At 44.4% G+C, this 12,768-nt stretch overlaps 1 protein-coding gene across 3 annotated transcripts in view; it reads left to right on the forward strand.

Moving 5' to 3' along the window:
• tle5 (TLE family member 5, transcriptional modulator) overlaps positions 1-12,768 on the forward strand; it is a 125,665-nt gene that overhangs the window by 90,706 nt on the left and 22,191 nt on the right. The window contains exon 2 of one of the 3 annotated variants that reach the window (XM_072389608.1): positions 509-1,032. In XM_072389608.1, coding sequence (XP_072245709.1) covers positions 1,006-1,032 — 27 coding nt within the window. In that variant the 5' untranslated portion in view covers positions 509-1,005. Of the gene's footprint in view, positions 1-95; positions 1,033-12,768 lie in introns of those variants that run through there. The other 2 variants (XM_072389610.1, XM_072389609.1) reach the window with 2 other exon arrangements.

Here is a 12,768-nt window from a genome sequence, read left to right on the forward strand (position 1 = left end):
CTGTCCGCTTGGGGCGCTATTTGCTCAGACATCAGCCCGCTGATGAGGAGGTAGATCCGCGGTGTGTAGATCCGCTCCCCGCCCATCTAGCCGCTGTGTTTCTGTGTGGGGCGTTCAGCTCGGCTTCGTCGCGTCTACCTTCCACCTCCAAGAATGGACTGACTTTCTGGCTTCACTACCCGCTGCCTCGTCTTCTAATTATCCAGCGTCGCTCGGTTCCGGGGATAAACGTGTAGAGTTGAACTCGAGCCGGCTGACGTTTCAGGTTCTGAGCCGTTCTGCCTCCTCAGGGGAGTCGTGATTTATTTTTCCGAGATAATTTGTTGCCGTTGGCTGAAACTGGATTCAACTTAAACGAACCCGCAGACATTTTGTTATTTCTCAGTATTGCATGGTGTTTCTTTCACTTCTTCATCGCAGCGGTCGCAGATGGTCTAGAAGAGCGAGCTGAACGCTTTGAAGGGCCAACGCGAGGCAAGGGAAGAAAGCGTTACCATCCGCTCTCTAGCACCGTCCAGACGCCTCTTCTGTGTGTACAAAAACGTTATTAATTTGCGTGCGTTGAGCTCGCGCCGCGGCCGCTCGAGCGTTGAGGCGGAAAGCTCGCAACGGCGATGAATCATATTGAGTGACAGCTTTTTGAAGAATTAGCTAGCTTAGCCAGAAAGGAGTCAGCGCCGATGGTGGTTTCCTGCTCGCATATACAGTAAATACGGAGTCGGGATAAGTACAGTTGAATGGTCTTCCGTCAACCAGATAACACGCCGACTCGTTTGTGTCGCTCACGGCCGCAAAGTGCATCACTTATATACGGCTTGAATTTCTTCTTTTTTGGGGGGGGGGGGATCCGTTAGCTACCGTTAGCTAGTCACACTGCTAACCCTGGACAGCTCCTGTACAAGGCAGGGCTAGCTTTGGACAAAGGACCAACGCAAGGGGCAAATATAAACACCGGGCACATAGTTTGTCGTGTTTGGGAAGGACAGCAACAAACAAGGAATTGACATGATGTTTCCACAATCAAGACACTCAGTAAGTAGTTTTAATTTGACATTGGTTCTGCTATTAGGGGCAGTAAGTGCTTATCCTGAGCATTAGTTCGGCAGGGGAATTATACATGCAACTTGTGTTCATACAAAGGTTTCGGTATGAGACAGGACTATTGTGTAAAGTAGAAATGTTGGTGTATGTCTCTATTGTTCAGTTCGACGATAAATACTATGAAAGCGTTTCCTATGTGGTTAAAAACTACTGGACTTTCTACTAGATGGTGGCTTTCAAAGCAAGCCAAGCACCTCTAATGAATGCTGTCACGTTTCACCAACATATGCTTGTTACACCCTTTGCTTTGGTTGGTGACATTTGTTTCCATCCCCGAACCAGAGGTTTATCAAAAACAGTGGTGTCCACTCAACGTAACAACCTCCATGCAGGTGGGGGGTGGTGGTTATGACTGGAAAATGCTCACATTTCTGTTCCCCTAAATCTCAAGTTTCCATGGTAACAGAAACTCAGTCCAGGGCATGCATTCATCAGTGATGTGTGCTCTCAGCCCATTGGTCAGACATTCATGTTTTAGAGACTGGCAGAACTGTGTCACTTGTCACAGGGGAACTATCTGGATGTGTCAGAGCTGTGATTCCATAAATCAGGGGCTAAAGTTAAACGATTATTGGTTTTGGCTGGTATCCTGGCTGAGAATGAGAGTAAAAGCCCTGCTCCATCTATTAAGAAACATACCCGCATCTTAGATACGCTGGGGATTTCTGTATTTTCTTTTACCAGACGTCTGCAAAGGCGAAATAAATAAACACAAGCAATCTACTTTCTGATTATCCATTGCAACAGTTTTTTCTCCCCACCCATCATTGGTTCTTTCTCAGTAGAAGGGGCAAGGGCTAAAGCCTAAACGTCTTGTGACACGAATGCTTTGCCCTTTGGCAGTCGGTATGTGTAACGGCCTGATTGAGCTGCTCCGTGGTGCTGCTGCTGATGTGAGTTTTCAGACAAGGAAACGGGATGTCTGATTGTGTGTGTCTGTACAAAAACGAGGCTGCTGCCTGAATATACTGAACAAGCAGGTTTTAACAATCGATTTATTTATTCGTTTATCGTCTTCTCCTGTGGCGTGGAGGATTTGTTAGACGAATATTGTGCAGGGCGGTTCAGGAAGCATGAGGAGGCATTGTTTTCACGTACGGATCGACCACCACAGAGTCCTGGCCTGAACCCTGTTGAGAATAGCTGAGATGTGCTCAAGAAGACTCTACGCAGTGGTTTCCTCTTCTATTGTCGGTGCAAGGTTTTAGCAAAAATAAGTGGAACTCGAGATGGACATAAATGTCTTGACTTTGCATAAGCTTATCAAAATGATGCCATGACAAATGCATACCATAATCAAAGCTGATGATGATATTGAAATATTAGTGTCTTTTTTTGGCCAGGCATTGTATGATTAATAAAAAATACATATTTTCACTGTTATCAGTATAAAGTTGGGGGGTGTATCAGTTCTGATGGAGAGCATAACTGGAACAGAGTAGACTCCTGTTTGGTTTCTTTGTTACATAATTGAATTTGCCTCCTGAAGCATTGTGGAGGAACACGCAATAAGATCAGCAGCAGGAAACGTTGTGTTAATCTTTAGTGGGGCATCTTGTAGCCGCCCCCCCCCCCCCCCCCCCCCCCCCCCCACACACACACACCTTTGGGTTGAGATGGGGAAGGTGTTGTCTCTCCTAATGGGCTAAGACTTCCTTCACCTTTTCCAAGGTGAGAGCAGCTGGGCGACTCTACTCCTGTCTGAATTTTTATTGTTCTAATCCAATTGAGTGCCGTTGTGCTGCTCGATTGGACTATTACAACCACAGGGCCACAGGATTAAAGATGGGGTTTTAACATGTCTTTGCACCAAGGGCTGCTTCAGTCTTAACCGACTACAACCAGTCACTCCAAACGTCATGTATATGCATGCATATATATATATGTGTCTTTCATCTTCAAGTCCTACCTGTCTTTGGCTACTGTTGCTGTGGGGCTCCAAGGATGGGGGAAAAATGGTGACACCCATATAGATGTGAGAGTTCCAGATAAGGAGCTGGAGGATAAGAGAGTTACTGTGCTGGCTCATAATGACAAATGATGGATCTCTCAAGCTCTCTCGGTCTGAATCAGCTTTCCTATACGTATTCCTTTGCTCACAATGGAGGCAACATTAGCGTTGGAGTTCCACTCTACATTACATTTACACACTGAGGAATCCTCGCATGTCAGATGTGTTTAATCTACAGCAGAGGAGGACTCGAAAGAGGAAGGTGAATTGGTGTTGGTGGCAATGTGTTCATGCTTTATTTAAAATAGTATTGAAGCGTTTCCTGTGTGAATCATAAACGCTATTGCCTTTACTGAAGTACTTCCTGAAAGGTACGTGAAGGGCCTAATGCCAGGGGATATTCTGCTTTTAGCTCTTTTTATGTATTTATGCAACAGCGGCCGATTCTCTTGTCTGATTCAGGGCTTTCCCCTGTGTGGAGGGTCACTGCTTTTTAATTAGTTTATTTTTTTCCCTGTAATGCTCGGTTTCACATTTTCCTGGTGTGGCATTCTGTTGTAGTTATATACTTGCATAGGTTTTAAGCTTTAAACCTCAAATATAAAGTAAAGTTACTGACAGCATGTTCTTGGAGTCAGGTCTTTCAGGGCTGTTTTTAGTGAAGAAAAAGTTCCCGCTCCTGAATAAAATGCAAGGTAGGATTCCATTTGAAACTTTTGGCATTTCCAAAAACCAAGTGGCCGACCAGTTTAAAGACAACGAACGAAAAAGCTCTCAAAGCTTGCAATCGATGATGTAAACTGACTGACGATGATGCACAACATTTGAAGTCCAGAGAACAGTTGGAAAATCAGTTGCAGGCTTTTTTCCACACTGGCCTTTAAATAACATTAGGCTCCCTGCATGAGATGAGTCGTAACAACTACTAACCAAAGACCCATTGAGACCAGACAGCTCAAGCAGCCCTTTGAGGGTAATGGGGACTGGGGGAGCTCCCCGAAGAATAATGTGCCTTCATCTTTTCTTGTTGCAGTCGCATCACAGATGGGAACACGCTGACGTTAACAGCCAGCAGGTGCTACACATGTCAAAACGATGACGTCATTCTTCTGTCAAGTATAGGCCTGATAAAACCAAAAGCTCACTGTCGGTTCCTTAGTGTTTTTGTTTATTTTTCGTCTTGGCAGGTTCCGGTGTTGGGTTGGTATGTTCAGTTAATCATACAGCTGCATCATCAGGACCAATCATTGCACAGTTACATAACAGATGCCCCCCCCCCCCCCCCCCCCCCCCCCCCAATATTGTGAAAGCTCCTTCACTGAAATAGAAGATAAAAGAAAAAAACCCTAGGAAGGAAATTGTGTAAAAAGGAATCGTCCGCAGGGCCTGAGGCACAGATTCAATAAAGAGAGTAGGTACTCCTCCTCTTAGATTAAAAACTATGTAAAGATGTCTGAAGTCCGAAAACACCCAGAGATTCCCGAGTGGCACAAAGGCAGGAAAAATCCGATAAGCATCTGGTGGAAAATGCAGTGTTTCAGCGTGTTGGATGAGGCTCCCTTCCCATTCATAATGTTGACTTACTTTTTTTTTTTTCATATCAGTATTACATGTATTTAGACACATGACCAATATCAGCAAGTGAATGGGACGCAGTATACAGACAAGCGGAAGGGAGTATGAAGCAGCAACTGCTGTCGGCACGGTCACTCGCTATGGATTCAGCAGAAGCTTGCCTACTTTATTCACACATGAGCTCACTCTTGTCATTTTCTGTACTTGTTACAAGGGAGCTGGCTGGATAAACACAGTAAGTCTGGGCCAACTGCTCCTGACATTTGGGCTTTCACAGCCAGCCCATTCAGAAAATGAATATAAAATTTAGTAGGATTTATTTTCTTGAAAACCAAAGTATCTAATAACAAAAGTGTCAGTGCTTGTGTTTATTTCAGACCGTCTAGAAGACCTACTGTAGCTTTGGGAGGTTTAGCAGGGATTTGCGTGTCCTTTTTTTATTTTTTTATTTTATTTATTTCAATGGGCACATTTTAATCCCATCCTGCATGACACAGGCACAGTTCATTGGTTTAAGAGGGAAAAAAAAAAGCCTCATTTAATCGTGGCACTGAGCCTGACCCAGTTGACAGCATTTGCCATATTGTTTGGGTGTTGATTAATCCTAATGCAGCTTCAACAAAAGCTGGCTGCGGCGTGAAAGTGGAACAACAGAAAGGCTTGGTGCCAGAGCTGGACTGTAGCACGAGTAATATGGAAGGGAAATCTCTCAAGTTCCTTGAGCTCATGCTCAAATGCAGAGATGGCCACAGGTTGTACGCACACACACACCACATACAACCCCCACCCCCAACCCCTCCTCCTCCTTGTCTCCCTTTATCATGCGCTTCCTCCCAGATCTGATGTAGTGGTGGGAGGGTCAGGGGCAGAGGGTGCACAGGCATTATTAAGCCCACTTGAATTAACAGAACAGCCCCCAGCCTTTCCTCTAAAGCCTCCAACTGGGGGAGCTTAATCCCCATGGTCCCCTGTCTCGCCCATTAAACAAACTCCCCCCCGCCTCTGCTCTGTCGCTCTGCTGCACACACACACACACACACTTTCCTGTGTGTGTGCGGTAGTAACAAACCTGGCAGTGTGTCTGTTGATTGGGCACCGGGCTTTAGTGCGCACACACACATGCACGGAGAAGAAGAACAGAATACCCAAATATAAACTGTTGCTCTCCTCTCTACAGGTAATTATTGCGCTGGTACATGAGTAGGAATAAAAGGATTTCTTTTTTTCTTTACATCAATAACGAGCGCGCGCGCACACACACACACACACACACACACACACACAGAGAGGCATTCTTGCCAGCCTCAAGGGTCTTATCTGCTTTTTGTATCTGGGGAACAAATTGAATGTGGGTCTTGACACACGCGGGCCAGCAGATGTCTGGGTTGTTGAGGTTAGGCCAGCTGATTAGCATGACAAACACAGCCCTGCAGGTCCCCCCCCTCCCCCCTCAGCCAAAATCATCACCAACCTGCAGGAGGCCGTGCTTCAGAGTGGTCGAGGCCATGGGTCACAGGTGATGTTGATTTTTGTGAAGGGCCACAGTGCATTATTGTCTAAATGCTTTGGGGCTTTGTTGAAAGGGAGGGGTGTAGACTGGTGCAGCTCTTCTCTTGTTGAAAACACACTCGCACACAAACACAGTTGGCAGGGTAACATGCTGAGTAGAGGCGAGCCATGGTTACAGCTCGACTGGGCCTTTTAACTGGAGCATCGTCTTTGTCCCAGTATACATAAACAGGAGCAGAATGTTTTTATCGACCGCGGCGTGTCCAACGCTGCAACATCGCGGCCTGTATACGTATCCTTCCAATTCTCTCTGTGGGAGATCATTGTGCATATAGCTGAATCCACGTTGTCTTTTGCTGATTTGAATGGTGATTTTTGTCTGACGCTGCGGTTACGAAGGTTATTAGAGCAGAGCGACGGTCTGGAGCTGCTTTAAGAGACTGCACGCGGCTACTTTCAGTCGCAGCTTCTAAAGCGTTCGGTTGTGTGACAAAAGAAAATTTTGCATATTTACTCATATTTTTTTGTTGCAAAGCTAAACGCAAATTCATCTGGCAAAATCACCTTAAAGACAACGTGTAAACAGAGAGATGGACCCATTTGAGTCTAGCTGAGTACATGTGGAGTGATCCGATCCCCAGCCGCCTCACCTGGGTGTGCTAGTCCAGTTTTGAGAAGCTCCATTTCACGCTGTTTCTGTTGGACTAGCAAGATAGGTTGCACTTTCAATGTCTGATTACTAATTACCTTTTTCTAGTGTCGTGTGAACACACTTTCAAACCAGTGGTGGGCCATCTGATTATTTTACATTGTAGATGATCTTAATTTGGCACATGATCTGCTTTTAGCTTTTCAGTCAAACGGTAAATCGGTAAATAACGGCGTCATCTAGGCTTGGAAAGCGTGTATTGTCTCCTCATTTGAATATGTTTCATGGTAATTCTGTACTCGCAGAATATGATTTCTAACGACACCAGGTCCATTATAAAAATGAGTGCTAATGAGTGCTAATGATCAACAGTACAAATGATAAAGATTTGATTAAAATAGACGATATACTGCTTCCATTTCTCATACCATCTTGGTGCCTGGCTCCAGCTCAAATTAAACTTTTATTTCTTTGTTCTTTTTATTTCCCTTACATCTGCAGCCATTGGCCTTAACAACAAGACTGACATTCAGTTGTTTGAAAGAACATTGTGCATGGAATACTCCTAGCTCTGTGATTTTAAGTGCACTTTGCTGACGGCATAAACCAGGCTTGCAGGATATCTTCATGCTTTAAAGCATGTTCTGTACCCTGCTGAGAACTCTCACCTGGTGGTTATTTTACAACTCTTTGGAAACTTCTCAGGAAGATGACTCACAATTTTCATATTGGCAAGGACAAGAACCTGCAAGAAAGCACGAGAAATCAACAGATTTCCAATGTGCTTCATTGCTGTTGCACAGATGTATACAATTACAATTGAAGGCAAATTGTACTGCGGTATCAACTCATGGTTTTGGAGAGACCGTAGGACACGATTTGAACCTAGGACATCAGTTAGAACTGAATTGTCAAACCGAGGTAGGACCATTTGTAAGTGCAGTTGTATCCGAGCCGACTTGCGTCCGCGCCGCTTGGGCCTCTTGCTTTACACAGAGTAATGCAGCAAATTTACCAGAAGGAACATGAATATGAATTAAAAACAGATGTCAGCTGACTTGTACCGTGGTTTTGGTTTTTCCCAAGTCTGCAGGGGATATGGACGTAAATCTGAGTGTCTTTCTGCCGCATCCAGGACAACAGCAGCTCGTCAGTGTGGAGGTGAAACTTAGTATAGGCTGTCATTTTACAAATCCATAAGTAACTGACAGCTTTATGTGTATGGGAGTATGTATCTTTTGTCGTCTCTTTACATTATGCTCCCTTGGCTTATTTGTATGTGCATACGTGTCTGTCTTTTCATGCAAGGCTTAAAGATGTTTATGAGAGGAGAAAAAAAATGGTAATGAGGCGCGCTTATGTGTGTTTGCGTGCATGTTCACATAATCAAGAGCTTACTGCGGTGTGTGTGTCTGTGTGTGTGTGGGAGGGAACTCAGAGGGTGTGTGGAGTGAGGAGCTGCATCAGTGTTCAGTAATGGATTCTTAGAGGGGGAATGTGGGAGGTGGGAAGAAAGGAGGGTGGTTGTGGATGGAGTAACCCCCTCCCCAGAGTAAAACGGTGCGATGGGCTGGAATAATGCTGCTCCACGGGAAGTGGCTTGATTGGACCAGCCTGACCAAAGCCAGAAGACCTGCCGGAACGAAAGCCACTGCATGAGTTAAGAAAGGGAACTAGCTGCTATGTCTATGTGCAAAAGAGCAGTAATGCTGTGTGTGAAGGAAATGTGTCGCACCAAAATACCTTTCATGGTCAGGATTCCCAGTAAGGTAATGAAAACCAGTGGAAACAGACATCCACTGGTTTGTGTCGTGTAGTTTACAAAATACATGTCACCACCTGACTGTGCTGGGGGGGGGACCCTACTATTTGCACACCGGGACTCTGCAGTCCTATCATTATTGAATATGCTTGATGTCATGCTTCGTGTTTCCAGTAGGACGACCTGTTAGTTTAGTCACCCAGCCTAAAATAAATTCCTCAGTGTAATAAGATGCAAGCATTACACTGAGGAAGAGACGTTACGTCGGATGTGTGTAGGAAGAGCAAATATTATGTATGAAGTCCAGTTTGAGTGGGAGATGTGGCATTCAGGACTTAGCAGACTCTTGAACACTGCATAGTGTTATCCAGCATTACGTGACACTGTTTTACAACTGGAGGTTTTCATCAGTTTCGGAACAAGAGTGACGGCCATGAACCCAAACTCAGTGCTTGCCAAACTACATGTAATTGTATTGGTGTATAAGATTATTCGTCTTTTCATTGGTTAAGCCCTCAGCTTTGTATGGGCACTTCAGATGAGGCTGGAGGTGAGGTTATAGGTTATCTTGGAAAAAGATTAACCTGATAGCGAAAGCCGGAGATATCTTTATTTCCCCAATTCTTGCACTTGAAGACAGAGTAGGAAATAAAGGATGAAAGTCCTTTTAAGAGATTTGATATGCAACATTGAGCGTGTCTGCATGCACACTTAAATCAAGCTGCGGATACTGCCGTGTCATTGATCTATGCTTCTTCTCCCAGTGTACAAGCTCACATGAAGAAACCATTTATTGATGGGGTATGTCCAACAAAATCAACTTTGCCTTAAATGAAATGAAAATGTTAAAGGTGCAGACGAAGGCATCTTATACACTCTTTCAGCATCTGACGAGCTTGTGACTTCAAACATCCATTCCAAGTGACATAGAAAATATTGAGATTTCAGCTATTTGTATGGAAATCATTGGGACTCGTTTGCATATACTCGAAACCCATTTATTTGGTTTAAAACCGAGGGAAAGAACGATGAATGAAACTTTATTACAACCGAGTTGGTGCTGGGAACCAGGTGAGATGATGAAACAAAAGCCCCCTGCTGTCAGCCAGATGCCAGCACTGCTTTTGCTGTCCACTTACTTGTTGCAAACGTTGGGACTAATCATCTTTTCTCCCCCGTATTTCCTCCCTCGCTGGCTTTTGTAAGTAATAACCTTGGTTTTTTACAAGCAGGCATCAATCATCTGCACAACCATTTGGGGTGTAATCTTAAGGCCCCCCTTCTGCGAGCCTGGCTTTAATCTCAGCCATGGTCTCCAAACCCACAGCACTGTCAGCCTCACCACTTTCCCCACTCTTGACAAATTGCCCATTTCCTTTGGCTTCGCAATCTCTGCTCTCTGTCCCCGTGGTGTGTGTGTTATAGCATGCCTCCCCCACCTTATGTTTGTGTATTTATGTGTAGTCAAGTGCATTTTTTGTGCATAAGTTCATCTTTGTTTGCAGGGCAGTGTGTATAAAGTGCAATGTTTGTGTGTGTGTGTGTTTGTGCTGAGCGCTTGGCTGGCCTTGCGCGGGGGGTCAAGATAGTTCTGCAGAGTGGGGAGGGAAGGCAAACTATGCCAATCCTGTGTTTGCAAGGGCACTTCACTCGAAGTGATAAAAGTAGAATAATCCCCTTTAAAGCGTCTTAACGAGGTCAAATCTGTTGGGCTGCAAGAGGGGTGGGTGTGTGTGTTGTGGGGATAACGCTGCAGAAATGGGGGTAAGCCTCTGCTTAGTTTGTGAGAGATAATAATCAAAATCAAATTCTTGGCCGAAACAAGATTAGGCTCTCCCCACGCTATAAAGCCCCTGTCCAGAGCTGGCTGAAGACACAATCCTCTTCCTCCGCCTCTCCTCCTGCACACATACAAACTCTGAGCAGCTAGCATAGCAAGGCTTCCTTTTGGCCTAGACAGAGTTGGCCGGGGTTAGCTTGGATATGGACCAGTTAGCTCTGTCCCCCTCTTAGATCAGTGGGCTCATATGCTTTAGTCCAAACACTAATCTGGGATATTTAGATGAAATTGTTTGGTTGGAGCTATTCTTAGATGGAGGATGTGATCTTGTTTGGCACTGGTGTATTAGCGAAAGACTTAAGCCCTCAATGTCTGGCTTGGCAAGCCATGTCAAAATTAATTTTTGACCAAAGGTGAAATGGAAACTCTGTGTTCTGTTGACCAACACACAGATCAGATGTGAATGGTTTGAATGTAGGCATCTATATTGACAGAAAATCAGCATATCTTCCATCACCTTTATTTGTTTATCATATATTATGTAATGCTAAATGCCCTCGCATCTAAATTCCACTTAATCTACCCACTCCCCGTACTTTAAATAAGGGCATTTATAATGGATGCAACTGTACCAGATTTGGGTGTCAGGTCTGATACACTTCTGCTTGTATATTGTACACAAAAGCCTAAAAGTTCTCACATACAGTTAAAGCAGTAGAACTGTGTGATATGACACTTAACTCTCATTGGCTGAGCAGGAGATGAAATTTAAAAAGCCAGTGGTTTGGAGGTATTTAAGATGAGCAATGATGATTAGTGTAAAAGTTCAAAGGCGTTTGATAACGCATCATTTGGCCTGAGTTTACACGAGTTGAAAGGCTTGCTTATGGAAGAAACCAGACAGAGCAAAACCAAACATGGCAGCAAAGAATCAAGAGAAAAGGTTTAAAGACATTTTAATAGCTGAAGCTTTTGTTATGGCTTTTGTCAACAATTGATATCTTTTTGTTTTTCTTCTCTTCTATCATCCTTTCAACAAAATTCAGTCATCGTTTGTCCTATGAGTCACTAAATGATACAAGTTTCTTTTTTGAAAAAAATATGTGGACAAAGTCACTAAGTTGGCTATGATGAGGAGAAGCTGTAAGTGACAGCTCCCCTTGTTGCTGACTAATACAGATGGAAAGACGGGGGCGGGGCTGTTCCGTGAGTGATGAGAAAGACGCACACCGCCGTGGCTTTACAGGAAACTGATTGTGTGAGATTGTATGGGGTATGAAGGATATTGTTTGATCAGTATCTTGTTTTAAAAGAAAAAAAAAGCTATAAATCATAAAGTCCGTTTATGGCACGGGCCATTACTCTCACTCTTGCTAAGTGGCTGTTAGTCATGTGGGATTTCATCACCTTTTCAGTCCTGTGGAAGCCAAGTATGAGACTCCCAGTTGTCACCGTGTCATAGAGGCTGTCTCGCTTAAAGTACTTTATATCAGCTTCACCACTGCTATCTGGACTATGTGTCTGACCAGTGCTTTAGTGATAGTGGTAACTTTCATGGTACAAGTCCTGCATTATCATCGTGTTCCTGCATCCATACTTGGCAAAAGGAAATGCACTTGCTGACAAATGCAAGTACATATACTTGCATTTGTCAGCAAGTGATAACCTTGAATAATAATTTGTTAGCGTCCATCCTTTACACCTAAAGTGAGCAGTGGGAGTCTGTCACAGGCAGAAGAGGCATGTTGCTTAAATGGCATCCTTGAGGCTGTTGCCACAGAACAAACAGACAACCTGGCAGTGAAAATAAGCCAACTGTTCGTCATTGGGGATCTTCTGCATTCATTTAAGAGTGGGAGTGAGATAACATCCAGTCATTAGTGAGTGATTACGATGCCAAGGCCCCTCCCCACAAACACTCACACGTATACCGCACACAAACACACTCCAACTGAGATGTAAACAGTCAGGGAGTGCTCCAGGAAATACAATCCCCTCACTGCAGCTACCCCGAGGCAGGATTTATACTGAGGAGGATGTTTTCCAATGTTTCCTGCTGTTATTCTGCGCCCGTCTCTGTCTGCACCCTGTTTTTGTGTACTCAGTTTGTGTGTCTAAATGCTCAACTCTATTCATTTATTGTTAGTGTGTCTAATCACTAGTGTGATCTGTGTGTGTGTGTGTGTGTGTGTATGTAGAGCTAAGTCCCTCCTGTAATCTCCATCCCTTCCCGTTGCTTTTGTCGACTGATCTATGAAGTAGAGAACAGCCTTAGTCTGATTCTTATTTAAAATAGACATAATGGTTCACAGAAGATTTCACATGGATTGAACCAGATGATGAGGCCAGGAAGGGTGTGTGTGTGTGTGTGTGTGTGTGTGTGTGTGTGGTATGTGATGATGAGGGGGCTTAGGGTTGGTGGGTAGGGGGATGGGGGTGGG

The sequence above is a fragment of the Leuresthes tenuis genome, unplaced genomic scaffold, assembly GCF_036924035.1.
Source record: "Leuresthes tenuis unplaced genomic scaffold, fLeuTen1.0.hap1 SCAF_7, whole genome shotgun sequence".
NCBI lineage: Eukaryota > Metazoa > Chordata > Actinopteri > Atheriniformes > Atherinopsidae > Leuresthes > Leuresthes tenuis.